General features: G+C 31.1%; 2 protein-coding genes across 3 annotated transcripts; one reads left to right on the forward strand and one right to left on the reverse strand.

Annotated features, from left to right (window-relative positions):
* The first annotated feature begins 659 nt into the window (after window positions 1-659).
* LOC146532737 (ribosome biogenesis protein BRX1 homolog) lies at window positions 660-3,239 on the forward strand. Of its 2 annotated transcripts, none has more exons than XM_085195636.1 (5): window positions 660-965; window positions 1,068-1,344; window positions 1,435-1,718; window positions 2,445-2,682; window positions 3,012-3,239. In XM_085195636.1, exons 1-5 carry the CDS (start codon window positions 843-845, stop codon window positions 3,209-3,211), a joined length of 1,122 nt encoding a protein of 373 aa, XP_085051762.1. In that variant the 5' UTR covers window positions 660-842; the 3' UTR covers window positions 3,212-3,239. The 2 variants fall into 2 exon arrangements, with proteins under 2 accessions (XP_085051762.1, XP_085051761.1); XM_085195635.1 differs by having other exon boundaries at window positions 741-965; window positions 3,009-3,239.
* Window positions 3,229-15,451, reverse strand: Ctl1 (choline transporter-like protein 1). Its single transcript, XM_085195631.1, has 12 exons — window positions 15,130-15,451; window positions 14,502-15,036; window positions 14,241-14,413; window positions 14,106-14,165; window positions 13,611-13,778; window positions 13,229-13,364; window positions 12,700-12,847; window positions 11,398-11,538; window positions 10,722-10,884; window positions 6,958-7,179; window positions 5,895-6,037; window positions 3,229-5,434 (listed from the first exon to the last, which is right to left on the reverse strand). The coding sequence occupies exons 1-12, from the start codon at window positions 15,232-15,234 to the stop codon at window positions 5,431-5,433; spliced, it is 1,998 nt and encodes a 665-aa protein (XP_085051757.1). The 5' UTR covers window positions 15,235-15,451; the 3' UTR covers window positions 3,229-5,430.
* Window positions 15,452-15,587: the final 136 nt, after the last annotated feature.

The following is a 15,587-nucleotide window of genomic DNA, read 5'->3' on the forward strand; positions in this document are numbered from 1 at the left end:
AATGTCATCAAAAAGTGAAACCTAATGTTTACATATATGCATGCATACACATACATAAAGGCAACATAATTATTAAAATATCTTATTATATGTGAATATCGTAAATTGAAGGCGTCGTGGCACAGTGGTACTATGTTTGACTGTACACATTGTGTGTTCAACCAGAGACGTAAGATCAAGTTCAACGTTGGGTTACAACACTAGACATACAATACGGCTTTGTTGTAAAATGAAGAACGAAAAATAGTTATTAAGGGTAGATTCCCTACTATATGCAGGTCAAGAATATTTGAAATTACTAGAATGAAGACCTTTATACAGAATAATTAAATTTATCGGGGAGTTGCTATACAAGCGTCAAAATATTTTTTGGACCTAACTAGCAAATTTTTTTATTGGCATCCCATGATATTTGAATTATATATTAACTATTATTAATTCTGCGGGGTAGAACCAACAGCATCCTAAATAAGATTTCTAATAGATTAGACTGTGTGTACGTAAACAATTGCTGCGCCATTTCGAGTGGGATGGTAAAGCAACTACTAACAAATACTAACATAGATATTAAGTTTTTATTGTTACTAACAAAATGAGTCATGTTCCTTGATATAAATGGAAAAATAAATTTAAAAAAATCTCACTGCCGTTTATTTATTTGTGAGATCATAAGAACTGTGCTCTCCTGGCACGCCTAAAAGCCACAAAATAAGAAACGGAACAGAAGAATTGAGAATGAGATGTGTCATATGACATTGACAGTTTGAGCCGTCTATTTAATGTTTACGCTAATAACGTAAACCACGTGCTTAAAATTAGAAGTACTGATATTATAAAAGAAAATGGCAAAAATTAAGGTAAAACGCAGTAAGAAAGCAAATAGTCAAGTCAAAGAAGAAAATAAACAGGAAAATGTTGTAATTTTGCCACCTGTTCGTATGTCTGATGACCCTACACCGAAACAAGTAAGTAAGCATTACTCTAAATTTCACTTAATGATTATGAAATAAACCACCCTCAAGTAACCCACAAATATTATTCTAAAACCTTAATTTTACTATTTTTAGGTTAAATGGATAAACAGACAAAGAGTTCTAGTTTTTGCTGCACGCGGTATTAACCACAGGCATCGACATTTGATGGAAGATATAAAGAAACTCATGCCTCACCATAAGAGTGAATCTAAGATGGAGCGAAGTAAAAATTTATATGTTGTCAACGAGATAAGTGAAATGAAAAATTGTAATAAATGCATCCTGTTTGAAGGAAGAAAAATGAGGGACTTGTACCTTTGGCTTTCGAATATTCCTAATGGACCAAGTGCTAAATTTTTAGTTGAAAACAGTAAGTTTATATTTTCATGGCATAACTTTTATTATTGTGTACCAATCCATTTAAATGTCATTTAATTTAAAAATACTTTACTGGTTTTAGTTTATACCATGGGCGAGTTGAAAATGACTGGAAATTGTTTGAGAGGTTCTAGACCACTTCTATCATTTGATCCTCAGTTTACTAAAGATCCACATTACAATCTTCTCAAAGAATTACTTACCCAAATATTTGGAGTGCCAAAACATCATCCTAAAAGTCAACCATTCTTTGATCATGTGTATACTTTTATGATCTTGGATAATAGAATTTGGTTTAGAAATTATCAAATTTTATCTGAAGATGGAGCTCTAGCTGAAATAGGTCCAAGATTTGTTTTAAATCCTGTAAGTCAATATAATTATGAAATGTTTATTGTATTGTGTAACTTTTTAACCACATCTTTTTAACCTTTAACTATGGACGTGATTTTTTTATAACATACATATGGACGTCGGGTCTGTCAGACCAGTGTATTTATTGGTCATATTCCGGCTGTTTTTTAAAGGAAGAAGACAATTTTATGTTTTAGTTTACATCCAATTCCAATTCTTTTGTTTGATGTTGATTATAAAGTACCGATATTTTTGTCCCTGACGTGCTAGGTCGATCATTTTTTTCCATTTTGTCATAAAAACTAAAAAAATTGAATCTTTTTTAGGTAAATAATATTTATATTACTAAAATATATAACAAACAATGCAAAATAATATATGATATATAACAATTAAAACATTTGAATACAATTAATACAATTAAAATATTAAAGTATATTTTGTAATATTATAAAAATATATGGCGTTTTGAAATCATTCATGTATGGGAAACATGGACGTCGGGTCTGACAGACCCAGACCCCGTTTAGAAAGTTAAATACTCACGTGTTTTGAACCCGGAGACACAACCACTGCTATCTATATTCATTTTGTCACTAATACGAAAGGTACTGAGAGACTCAGTGGCGGAGGTCACCGAGAAGTGGCCGATTTGTAGAATTCGTAGAACTGTCTGGTCTGTCAGACCCGACGTCCATACTTAAAGGTTAAAATATCAAAAATTTTTAATCTTTGTAGGTTAAAATATTTTCTGGATCATTTGGTGGAGTCACATTATGGGAAAATCCTAAATATGTTAGCCCGGCAAAACTGAGACAAGCATACTCTAAAAAAGCTGCAAACAAATATGAGAGACGAATTGAGAAGAAGGTCATGAATGAAGCCACAAAACCAGAAACTGGTTACCCAGATATTGAAGGATCCGATTTCTTCAAAGGAAATCCTATAAAAAAAGCTGAAGATGTTGTGATGGAAGGTTTGTCATTTAGGAATTTATTAAATTATTATTTCACTGAACACTTGAATATAAAGATTTTTTTTAGATTATTAGTCTTTAATATCATATTGTATCTTTCATAAAGCATAGCAGGTGGAAAGGTCTAAGGTCTAAAGGTCTTGCCAAGAGCCTATTCTTCACTGAAAAAACAAAAAACTTAGTTCCTGGAAATACAAATGTGAAAGAACTTAATTATACATTTATATGTTCTTTCACATTTATACAAATCATTTTATAAATAATGATATTTTAAAAATAATTGTATCTATAAAACTACAATAAGCACTACTATATAATTTTTCTAGAAGAAATCAAACAAGAAGAGGAATCAATGGCTGAAGAGAGTGACAATGAAGAACAAAATAAGCCTGCATTTAGTATGAGATTACCTAAACCTAAACCAGACATGGCAATACGACGTAAACAGTTAAGAGCCAAGAGCAAAGTTATTTCTGACCAAATCAAAAAACGGAAGCAATTCAAGAAGAAAAAACTTAGTAAAAAATGATCATATAATAAAACAAGTTTAATATTCACACTTGTTTTATTTCAATAAAAAGTAAATGTTAACAATTTAATAAAGCATTGATAGTTTTTATTTATAATATGGAAACAATCATTATTTTATTTCTAGTGATTAATGAAATAAATTGTGCTTATGGTGGAAGAATATTCAGAGGTAGAAAACCTAACACTTTGTATGTATTATGTAAATAAAATATTATGTAAAAAGTAAAAATATAGATAAAAAAATTGCTACTAAGCAAATAAATTAAAATAATTTTAAAACTTATATAATATTTTTAAATGCTTAGCTTAAACGCAACACAGCATTATGCATTATGTAAAAAAATATATTAAACTGCTTTAGTAGTACTTTATTTAAATTAGTACTTTGTTTCTATGAGGACGGCATGATATTATCACTATTACAAAAATAAATGTAATTCCTATTAAAAATGTTATTTATACAAACTGTAAACACCATGGTCTTAATATTTATTAAAATAATAAGTATATATGAATAGTAGTAATTTGGTAGATATAATAATTGTATTAAATCAATTCAGATCTTTTAGTTACTCATTATATATTTTGAGCATGTTGACAAATTAAAAATGTCTACTACAAGTAATATGAATTTATTTAAATGTATGGAACTACGTCCTAAATGAAAAATTTCAGACTTAGGTTATCAGTTAAGATGTATATTAAATAATTATAACGAAAATCATACATAAGAACTATACTGTAGTGGAAGTTAATAACTTATACAAATATTTACTAACATGTCAAGACTGGGTCAGCTTACTATTAAATAAATAATTGATGAGTCTTTTTAAATTTAAAAACTATAATAAAGCTGCTTAAAATTAAAAGGAATAATTAAATAAGAAAAAATTAAAATACTATAGCAATACAATATTAGCACATAATTTCTTAAATTAAATTGAGATTCAAATAAATTGAATTAATATTTCAATTATATGTAGCTTTTTTAAAAAAATATGAGCATTTGAGTCTTCCATAATAAGTAATCATCATATATCCACTATGTAAAATAAGCTAATCTTGCACAGGTCAACAAAAAATTATTTTCTCGAAAAGCTATAAAGAGATAATTCCAACTATATTATTAGGGATATGACGAATCTAAAAAAAATTAACTCTGTTTTACTGTATCCTGTCACCTTTTCATAGATTGAGTAGCTTTCTTGTTTTCTTTTAAAAATTTGTAATTTTTGTTTTTTTAATTTCTTTGTATTAATTTAAGTGTATGTTACATAAAAAGCTATATTTTTTTATTTAAGTAAGTCCGTATTTTTATTATGGTAAAAATAAAATATTTTTATTTAAGATTATTTGTAAAAAAATGGTCTATCTATCATGATAAAAATATAAAATATCTTTTAAGATCGTAGGTCTAAAATAAAATCAGGTTTTCGGACTTCAAATTACATAAGAACAGTTGATATTATTCAAAGAGTATTTTGTTGTAGACCTGTGCTATTAGATACACATTAGGTTCATTACATCTCAGATAACTTATCATATAATACCATATATGCAACTATTCATATTTTTAACAATTGATTAAACCAATATTAAATAGTACTAATATCAAAAACATTTTTATTATCAAATACATTTTGATATAATATATTTTGAGTGTTCATGTCTAATTTTAACATGTTTATCTTAAAAAAATATCAGGTTAATATTTCCATTTCGCATGATATGTTAGGATTTGACGATTTTTTATAACTTGGTAAGAATAGAGCTGCCATTTATATAAATCCCACACACAAAGCTACAAAAAACCATTTTTAATTAACCAGCTTGTGGAATCCAGCTTCATATATTTGAAGTTATGGACATGTTAAAATTAAAGGTATGCTTGGATATTCTTTGATGATGACAACCAGACTTTTTATCCATACTTATTTTGTTTGTAAAAGTTGAGACAAAATTATTTTTGATATGGTAATATTTTTTTTTCTGGTATACAAAAGTACATGTTTTTAATATAAATATATAACGTTATTGTATTATTTCAATATATATGAAAATATCGTTAGAAAATAGTCTTTTCAAATTACATGATCACACTAACTACTGTTATAAATAACATCACGAGCAAATGCAATCATTTAAAAGTTGTGATTAAAATTTCAAAAAATTTAAAACATATAAAAACGTGTTTAAAATATCTTCATTCATACCTCATTAACTGAAACAAAAATTAATATTGTTAATACACCATATTTATGGAAAAAGTCAAGGCAACGAGCGGGTCACTTGATGGTAAGTGATTACCGCCGCACGGGGGTCGTGCGACACCAGAGGAGCTACAGGCGCTGTTGCTGGCCAACAAGATAAAGGAGGAGGACGTGATTTAATGCGATTTGACGCGATATTGACCTGGGAACACTGCCGCAGGTAGGCCATTCCACAGTTCCTACTAAACTGCAGAGTAGTGGAGTGCCACGTATCCAGATGCCGTGTGCTGTGATGGTACTTGAGTTTGTGACGCACTCACTGACAACTCAATACTCCCCATAATAAATGCGGTAGAGAACGCACAGCGAGGACACGTCTGTACGCAAAGCCAATGTGCCAAGCCTCTACCTACACCTACATGTGGGATACAGACTTAAGGCAAAAGCAATATATATACACAAATTCAGTACTTCTCTTGCACATCGTGTAGTTCAACTCCGTCTCTATTATGTTTAGCATCACCAAGCTCAGCCAATTTTGAACTCTTCCAACGGCCATCTTCATTTCGATTACGATCTTCGCAAATACATAGGAAAAGAGTGTCCACTACCATCTGAAATGTGTGTAACTTTTTATTCAATACAATTTAAAATATAATCTTTATTTATAATGTTATAAGAAAAGGTACGAAAGCTATATTTGTAGAGTTATCAGATTTTAAATAAAAAATTACAACTACTACTAAAACGTAAATATATATTTTAGTTTTGTAATGAAAATATTTTTCAAATGACATATATATCCCTATCTTTACATAACAGCTGGAGGAACTCGCATTAGACAATAAAGGTGACGGTTGTAGGTTTGATATTCACTCGACGACTTTAATATATATTTTTTTCGCTCTATTTGCCAAAGCACGGTGTTGTGCCCCGCCACTTCACACACAATGACTCGAAATTAGGCCAGTGCGTGGGGAACGGTTTAACAAGATGTTTTCTCTGCCTACCTGCTATATGAAGGATAAAACGTTAAACTGTTTCTTTTATATAAATGCGATTAAAATTATGTTAACTATTAGTTATTTAAAAATAAACTTTTGTAAATAAAAAAAAAATCATTGCCAATTAATACTTTGTATGTGACGATAGTGTTTACCTGGAAATAATATGAAATCTACCACACTTTATTGTCGCCACTTGTAATGCTTTATTTACTTTGTGTAGCATAAAACAGTTTTTGTAGGTAAGTTTATAATTTTTAAATATTTATTTACGTTTATATTTCCATTTCTTCGCTCTGGTGTCGAGGCAAAGCGCGGCGTTGAGTTCTGCCACTCAACACGCAACGCCTCCAGAATTCGGCAGAAAGTGGGGAACGGAGTGTCTTGACACTGGGTTCCCCTCTGCCTACCCTGCTGTGTGGGGAATACAGCGTGAAGCTGTTTTTATAATTTTTGGAAATAAGAATGAAAGTCGTTTAATACAAAAATAACAAAATAAAAATAAAATCTATTGAAAAACCCATACCAACCTCATATAAAGATAGCATACAGTGAGCAATGAAGAATGAATAAATACAAATAACTAATGTAGGTATAGCATAAAAATGGAGGTCAGAGTTGCGTTTCAGTAACAACAGGCCGACAATACCGGTCACCGCCGTCACTATACATTTACCTAGAAATAATATGAAATCTCCCACACTGTTTATTGTAGCCACTTGTAATGCGTTGTTTACTATCGTACTGAAAGCCTGAAAAAAATATATATATTACAGTTGATTGGATATTTTACCCTATATGAGACACGATCTGAAAATGTATAAATGAGATAGGTTAGGTAATAAGTAATCACAAACGGTTAGTTTAAATTGATTTTAAAAAAAACCTGATATTTTCAAGACAAATATTCTACTAAAATCGGGGATGTAATTAATAAACACTTAATAGTCAATAACTTTAATTATAAAAACCAACCTCAAAAATATAATATCCGTAACTGAAACTAACAGATAATTCGAAATAATATAAACGAAGAGAAAATAAATATAGTTTTCTTCTTTAATAAAATATACAAACACTCTAGTGGAAAGTATGGTCAATACATTTATATTCTAAAAATAGCACTTGATCGCGTGTCGGTCACCCACATACACAAAGTATTCACAGGATGATCTAATAGATTACGTAGACCTAACCAGCAAATGAGGATATGAATCATAACAATGTGCCTACTTTAGCTTCCACTGTGTCCCATTCATCGTAGGGTAGGCAGACGGAACCTGGGAACCTAGTGTTAAGATACTCCTTTCCCCATTCGACACTTCCGTTCCCCACTTGCACCCAAATTGTTTTAGTTAGGCACCGCTCTACTTCCTTTAAATGTCTATGGTTATGACTTATGACACAGCGCAAATTGATAAATGTATATATTTAATTAATTTTAATTATCTAAAACATAATACTTTGTACAGGGCAATTTTTTTAGAATATAAAAGTATATAATATATGGTCGTTGCGCTTGCCAAAACCGCTATGTGTTTTTAGTCAAGTTTTCAGGAGAGACAATAAACTATCTTATTTATTAAATAATAGCTTTATCAAAAAATTATAAATGGAGTATGGTGACAAAATATATTATGCTTAAACTGAGATACAAGCGAAAATGATAAAATGTACCCTTCATCTGCAATAATTTTTTTTAACTATTTTGATGCACATATCAGAATTGTCTTGTAACCACCATTTCTTACAAGTGAAAAATATGCACATATCAGTTTTGTAAAAGAACATAATCGGATTTATTTAGTGTTATTATGAGGATAACAAAAATGTATTAAACTTAAAACAAATATGTATACTAATGATTAGTAATGATGAACGTAAGGAATTGTGGTTTGGCGCTTTTTTACGTAAAAATGGTTAATCTGATAACGATAAAACAGTACGGTACGTTATATTAGTCCTATGGTTATTAATACTAATAATGTTTAATAGAAAACTTGAAGGGTTGTTAGAAAGTGGTTAGGAAAGGTTTATAGATAGACTAAGCCTTTAATGTTTATTCCTTAAATAACTAGGTAAATTTGAAGTAAATAAAAAGCGAATTCAATAAGTATTGCAATAAATTTTATCAAGATAATTAAAACTAAATTTAAGTAACACAGTCGCTTTCGTGCCGCACATATACATGAACGTATTTATTGTTACTACAGTAGATCCCTTTGCCTCGAACTCGAATATGGATGACCAAGGAATAACGCCGCGCGCACACTCGTGCCAGGGCTTAATGTCTGAAATTAAGTTCAGCTAAAAAGCTGTTAGGCGAGCTCTGTCTTCTTTGGTCATCCACAAGTCGAGTGGGTCAGATGACATCTCTCCTTTAGTGCTCCTGAGCTGTCACCTGTGCTAATGGGTCTGTTTTGGCACTCTTATTCAATCGGTATAGTCCCAGACTTGTGGAAGAGCGCTCTTATCCACCTGATCTCCAAGAAAGGCGATGGTTCCGATCCATCTAACTACAGGCCTATTGCCACCCTCGCTCTTGAAAGTGATGGAGAGCATTATCAATGGCCAGCTTTTGATTTAACTGGAGAATCACTGATTGATTAACGACAGTCAATATGGCTTCCGCCATGGTCGCTCAACCAGTGACCTTCTGGTTTACCTAATCCACCGGTAGGCTACGGCTATTGAAAGCAAGGAATAGGGTCTGGCAGTTAATTTGGACATGGCGAAGGTCTTCGATCGCGTGTGGCATGAGACGCTCCTTGCAATACTTCCATCCTATGGCTTTCCGAGAGTTTATGCAAGTGGATCGCTAGCTTTCTCACTGGGTGCAGCCTCAAGGTAACTGTTGACGGTTTTTGCTTGGAGTACATGCCCGTGAACGCTGTCCCCCAAGGCTGTGTGCTGTCCCCTACGCTGTTTCTTCAGATTATCAATGACATGTTAGAGGATTCTAGAATATGCGTTCTTGTTTTGGTATGCTTTTTCTTTCTTTGTGTACCTTATATTCTTTTAGTGACAAATTTTCTTTGAATACGGTGCACATGCCAAATTAAAACTTTATCAGCTTCCAATTTAATGTAAATAGTTCTCTTTATTGTATCCTCCTCATTTTTCTGGCTTCACTTTTTAATCGACTTCAGTGAAGAGGGCGTTGTCAAGTCGAGTGTATTTTTTTTATATTTGTTACCTCAGACCTTTACTGGTCTTTACTTTGATTTGGTCTATTTCTGACAATTTTATCCATGACAAAATCATATAAGTCTTAAATATGGAATGAAAGAATAACTCAATATCATGCTAACCGATTTCGATGATTCTTTTTTTATTGGAAAGGATAGTCTTATGAGAGTTTGGTTATGTTCTAATTATGGGATCCAGTGGAAGTCGGTTTTTTTAAATTGTTATACTTATTGTGTACTTCAAATATGTGTCGTGCACTTGCTCTGCAGTAATGATTAAACTTGAACTCTTGGCAATAAGCCTAAAACCATTCTCACAGGCTTCTTACAGAAGCTGACTTACAAGAAGGATTTCTTGGTTTACTTTCAGAAGATGATTCTGGTTTGGTGGCATACAATTGCTTAACCCATGTATTAAGTTCGTATCGTTAGTTAAGTGTCTTCTACAATTGTATTAAGTACGTACTCTCTGCTTCGTATTAAAGTCGCGCTTTTTTATCGTTGTATATTTCATCAATATTCATCTCCTTGAAGCTAAGCTCCAGCTTGTTTATCTAGTATGAAGTGACCAGTTCTGAGTTCGGCTGACTTTCGGCTTACAAATTCTCCAGTAGCTTTATCTAGGTACAAATGAGTCGTATTTTCAACCAATACTATACTTGCTCGCTCTGAATCTGCTATTTCCATCGACAGTCGCTGAGATTTGAGCTCTTTCTCATTATATACCGATAAGGCAGAAGTGGAAGGGACATACTCAACCTGATCCTCCAAAAGTTCTGTACCAAAAAAATCTGTATCACAAGGCTCGAGTGACGGTTCCCCTTAATGTATTACATTACATAATGTAATAACATTTCGCATCGGATCATTGCTGCTGGGTCATGACTGCACATAACGAATTTGTCATTGCCAGAAATAAAAATGAAGTGCACATATCGATTTTGTTAAATCGACTTCCAGACGGAAATACTATATATTTGTTTTTGTAGGCTATGCAGAGTACTATTTTAATGTTATTTATCGAATAAAAAAAAAATCAAAAAAATACACATAACGGTTTTGGCAGGCGCACCGACGATATGTATTAAATTAAAACAAAAACTTACTTTAGCAGCCGCTTTACAAAAGTGGCATCGTTCAATGGTTATAATCGTGTAAGCATTGTGATTCAAATAGCGTATAAACTTCTCAAAGCAATACAAACAACAAATACCACACTTTAAGCCACATCTAGCGCATTCTGATCCCTTTTCCGCTCTGGCTGTGAGTCTACATAAATAACACAATTTTGTTAAAATAATAAAAATTTAGACCGTCGTGGCACAGGGGGTACAAGCGTGCGACTGTAAACACTACAGGTTGTGGGTACAATTTCCATTCGGAGGAATGAAATATTTTGATTTCCTTGCGGTGGTAAATGGTTAAGCGCGGCGTTGAGTTCCGCCACTCAAGACGCAATGCCTGAAGAATTCGCAACACGCAATTCCTCGACAAAAGAGCGAAGATATGCAAATATTAAACATTTTATTTCCTCGAGTGAGGATCAAACCCTCAACCTGTCGCGTTAGTCACACGCTTGTGCCCCTGCGCCACGACTAACCTCAAGAACTTTAGATTTTTAATTAATATTAAAATTGAATATAATTAATTACCATTTAGGTAATACTGAGTTAAATCGGGTTACTCATGAGTCAGACAATAAATGAGATGTTTTGAATTTAAAAAATTTCTTTTTTAAATAATAAAATGAAAAATTTATATAATTTGTTTGTTGTTACTCACTTTGCATGGATGTATGTGAGAATCAGTCTTGGAATTTTGAACATGGCGATTAACAGTGACCCTTTTGCGACGGAACCCAAATGATATTTCAAGAGTTTTCCTATAGAATACAGTACTGGCGACGAATGTGCGTGTTCTCCTCTAAAGAAAAAGTAAACGTTTTAATATATACAAAAAATAATAACTTAATAAAGTTATTAAATTTTGTTGTTGTTAAAGTTAGCATTTAAATTAAATTTTATTTAAAAATTGCTTTAATATCCTACTAAAAATGTACTATACTATAAATGTCAAAGATTGTGAGGCTGGATATTTAGATGATACTTTATAGTAATATTGCTTATATATCAGAATAACACATCGGCTATTGTCTATGCAAAGATTTTGTATAATTTTGCTATAACATAACAATAAATTTCAGCGGGCGAAGCCGCGTTTGGGTCGTTAGTAATTTCATACGAAAATAGCATAATCAAGTAAACGCATAGATATATAATTGAAAATATTTTTAATCTACGTTTGTATCACGCAGAGCGTTGAATAATTTACGAGACTAAGTAATTAAACATTGCCCTTCTTTTAGGTTTACGCCCTGATGCGTAATATATACACGACATACTTATTTGATATCACAAAGAGACATACATTTGTAAAAAAAATAGTACAAAAATATCTTGTGGGAAAATGCTATTGCCTTGCCAAATCTTAACCAAATTGTTTGTTTTCTTGCCAACTTATAAATTTGTTATCTTTATTAAATGCAGTTTTACAAATTTCACTAGTACTTAATTTTGAGAGTAATGATAAATTTTCAATAAGTGCTGTTAAGCAATTTTCAATTAATCATGCATAATTCTTCCAATTATTTCTTATGAATCCGGGAATTATCCGTCATATTAAAAATAAATGTGATGTCAAATTTACATCACCCAGGATTTGAACCCAAAATTTTTAATTGAAATTGTGTATTTTCTTTCTTCAGTGTGGAATAACACTTAAAAAAACTAAAAAATCATGTGTTATGTTGTATTCTAAAAAGACCATTCTCAATTGTATTTAATATTATATTTTTTTATATTTACTAGTTTATTATATTAACATAATATATTACACCAATCAATATCCATACATCCTTAGATCATTTCTATAGTAAGGGTTGGCTGGAAGAGATCACTGTGGTGACAAGGCCGCCTTGACCCATATTTTTCATTTGTCTTATTATATAGTCGGTGTAATAAAGAATTAAATAAATAAATAATTTAAGCAGTTAGAAGGAACTCCCTAAAAAATATTAAAACACACCTAAAATACCAATGTGAGACAGCTCCAGCAATAGTCATTTGTTGACATCCTAATATAAATTCACTCCCCCATACAAGACATATGAGGCACATCCACCACATACTCTTAACCCACATGGGATCAAACTGCACTGGTTCCAGTAAATAACCTAAAATTATCAACTTTCTTAATATTCAAAATAAAAGCTTGCTCATTATTCAGAGAAATATTAATGTTAACACACTGTTGCCTAAATTACACCCAATTTTCCAGATATTGTGTGTTGATGAGCAAATGTCAATATCTCACTTTGTCTTGTTACGAAAGTGAGGAAAAGAAAATATTTCATGCCTCCAATTGAGAATCAAACCCAAACTCGTCGCATTTAGAGTCAGACGCTGTGCTGATATGCCATGAGGGCTATATTACTCATTTTAATATGGTTTACTGTAGTTGTTGCCAGAGTAGACCCCAGGCACTTATAATATGGACCACTGAAGTATAAATAGCCAATATAATAAATACCAATATAATAAAAATTATAGCTTACTTTTTAAACTTGCACTGTCATTTATGTTTTGTGCATAAATAGGTACATTGTCTACATGATCTGGTAAAGCTGTGCCATTAATAAAGAAGTCTGTTTTATATGGTATACCAGGATAATTAGCTGTTGCCAAACATACCTAGCAAAATATATATATATAATTATTAAACATAGTGTTATTGAACATCTAATATAAAAATTCAAACATTAAGATTTATTAATAAAAAGCAAATTTCAAATTATAATACATTAAAATGCTTTTTCAATGCCAAAAATTCATATGAACTTGATTGATTTCTCGATATATGGCGTTTCGAGCGTGCCAGTTGAGCACAAAATATGAACTTTTCTTAGTATTAAAATTTTATGGATGTAGGTTACTTACAACAACAAGTGACCAAAATGTCAAAAATATGACAAGGAAAAAAAATGTCACAATAGGTTGAAAAAACAGGGCTGGAATGGAACCCAAACAGTGTGCAGTTTCTTTGAACAATTCTGATAGAAACGATACACGGGAGCGCATTACCCACACTAGCAGTAATAGTATGACCTAAAAAACAAAATAATACAAAAAATTATAATAGTATTAAACTTCACATGCCACAAGTGCTTAAAATTTTCTTATATATTTGTATAGTGTAAGCAATGGAATACATCTTATTGAGTGGTGGAACTAAATGCTGCACTCTGTCTTGTGAAAACAGGGAATTTTAAATAATTTATTCCCCTTAATGGGGATATATATATAGCTCTTAACCATTGTGGTTACAATCAAATACAGTCCCGGCTGTAAAGTATGAATTAGGCCACAACAGTCTAACATAAACATTATTAAATTTAAATTAAAAATATTACACTTAATAAATTCTATACTTACAGTTATTATTGTGGCTATGATTGAATACCACAAAAATGCTTTCTCATTTTTTAAGAATTCCTAAAATAATAAATGGAACTTTTAAAATTGATTGATACTTGAAAATAATAAAAAAAAATTGTAAGCCTTACTTACTGCCAAAAAAATAGTTGTATCAGAGAAATCTTTATGTTTTGTTCTTAGTTCATAATAGGTATACCATAAAAGGGCAGTCCCTGCTACACTTACAACTGATATTATAATCATAAATATCCATGACACTAATGATGCTAATAAGTGTAATATAGAAACCATAATCAAGGAACAAACTAAAAAAAATACATTCAATCAAATTTTGTTATCAATAAAAGAACTATTGTAAACTTCACTTATTCTATGTTAACTAATAATACTCACTAAATGCCACTATAACACATATAATCATTTCTTTCCATGAAGAATAGAGATCAGAGAGCATTTGCTCAATAGTATCCCAACTATTGAGTAAATCATAAAAATCAGTGAAAACTTTCTGAACAAAATCTTTAGTATGCTTTGGAAAACACCTATTTAGTAATGGAAAAGAGTCATACACTGGTAAAGTTGGACAAGGCCCTCTATAATTATGTAAATCTTTTGTATTTGGTATATTATTTAAATTAATTTCATATCCACATAGATTTGATCCAGTTGTTTTATAAAATTCTTGAATATCTGTTATTGATTCCATTCGTTTGTTTGGGCATTGTTTAACACATATTTTCAGAGATCTGCGAAGTTCTTTTACATCCATAAAAAATAAATAACTCTTATCAGCAGTACTTATACCCGCTAGTGGAAAATTTATTAGTTTTTTATTATTCTGCACTCCACAAGTATTTCCATAGGAATCGTAGCCATTTATCAGCCTCTGAGGATTTCCATAAACGAATGATATGGCAGCTATTATTATCTAAAAAGAAAACAATATTTAAGCACATAATATGTAGTTCATAAAAGTAAAAAATCCTTTAAATAAAATAAAAATAACTCATAACAAACTTACCATTAAAATCCAAAATATAACATAAATAACAAGCCACAAAACATCTGTACAGCCCTTCCGCGGGATTTCATTTTGAGGAGAAATTTCGCTTTGAGTGCAACCCATTATTTTAAACAAAGGTAACTTATAAATATTATACACAGATGAAGGTTTTTATTATTCAAATATTAAATCCGGTGCTATTATTCATAATTTTAAAAGTTTAAACATAGTGGACCACTTCATACAAGATACACTGACACTCGCAGCTACAGAGCAGTAGGTAATAAATGTATTTTGATATTTGAAGATTTTTGCTTGTCGCATGAAAACAGACAGACATCATTTATTTCACAGATAAGTAAGATTACTCATCTCATGTATGGGTTGTAGTTATGTGTATGTATACAATAATAAAACTTATAACTTTATATAAACGTTGCTATTCAAGTCTTAAATTCAAATTATTTTCACCATAT

The sequence above is a fragment of the Heliconius melpomene genome, chromosome 13 (genome assembly GCF_056956725.1).
Source record: "Heliconius melpomene rosina isolate 202511_hmr_F chromosome 13, ASM5695672v1, whole genome shotgun sequence".
Lineage (NCBI taxonomy): Eukaryota > Metazoa > Arthropoda > Insecta > Lepidoptera > Nymphalidae > Heliconius > Heliconius melpomene.

Coding starts and splice junctions, on each gene's coding strand:
- LOC146532737 (XM_085195635.1), top strand. CDS start 843: ATGGCAAAAATTAAGGTAAAACGCAGTAAGAAAGCAAATAGTCAAGTC. Junction 966..1,067: donor ATGACCCTACACCGAAACAA/GTAAGTAAGCAT, acceptor TACTATTTTTAG/GTTAAATGGATAAACAGACA. Junction 1,719..2,444: donor CAAGATTTGTTTTAAATCCT/GTAAGTCAATAT, acceptor TAATCTTTGTAG/GTTAAAATATTTTCTGGATC.
- Ctl1 (XM_085195631.1), bottom strand. CDS start 15,234: ATGGGTTGCACTCAAAGCGAAATTTCTCCTCAAAATGAAATCCCGCGG. Junction 14,166..14,240: donor ATACAACTATTTTTTTGGCA/GTAAGTAAGGCT, acceptor TTATTATTTTAG/GAATTCTTAAAAAATGAGAA. Junction 13,779..14,105: donor TCATAGCCACAATAATAACT/GTAAGTATAGAA, acceptor TTTGTTTTTTAG/GTCATACTATTACTGCTAGT.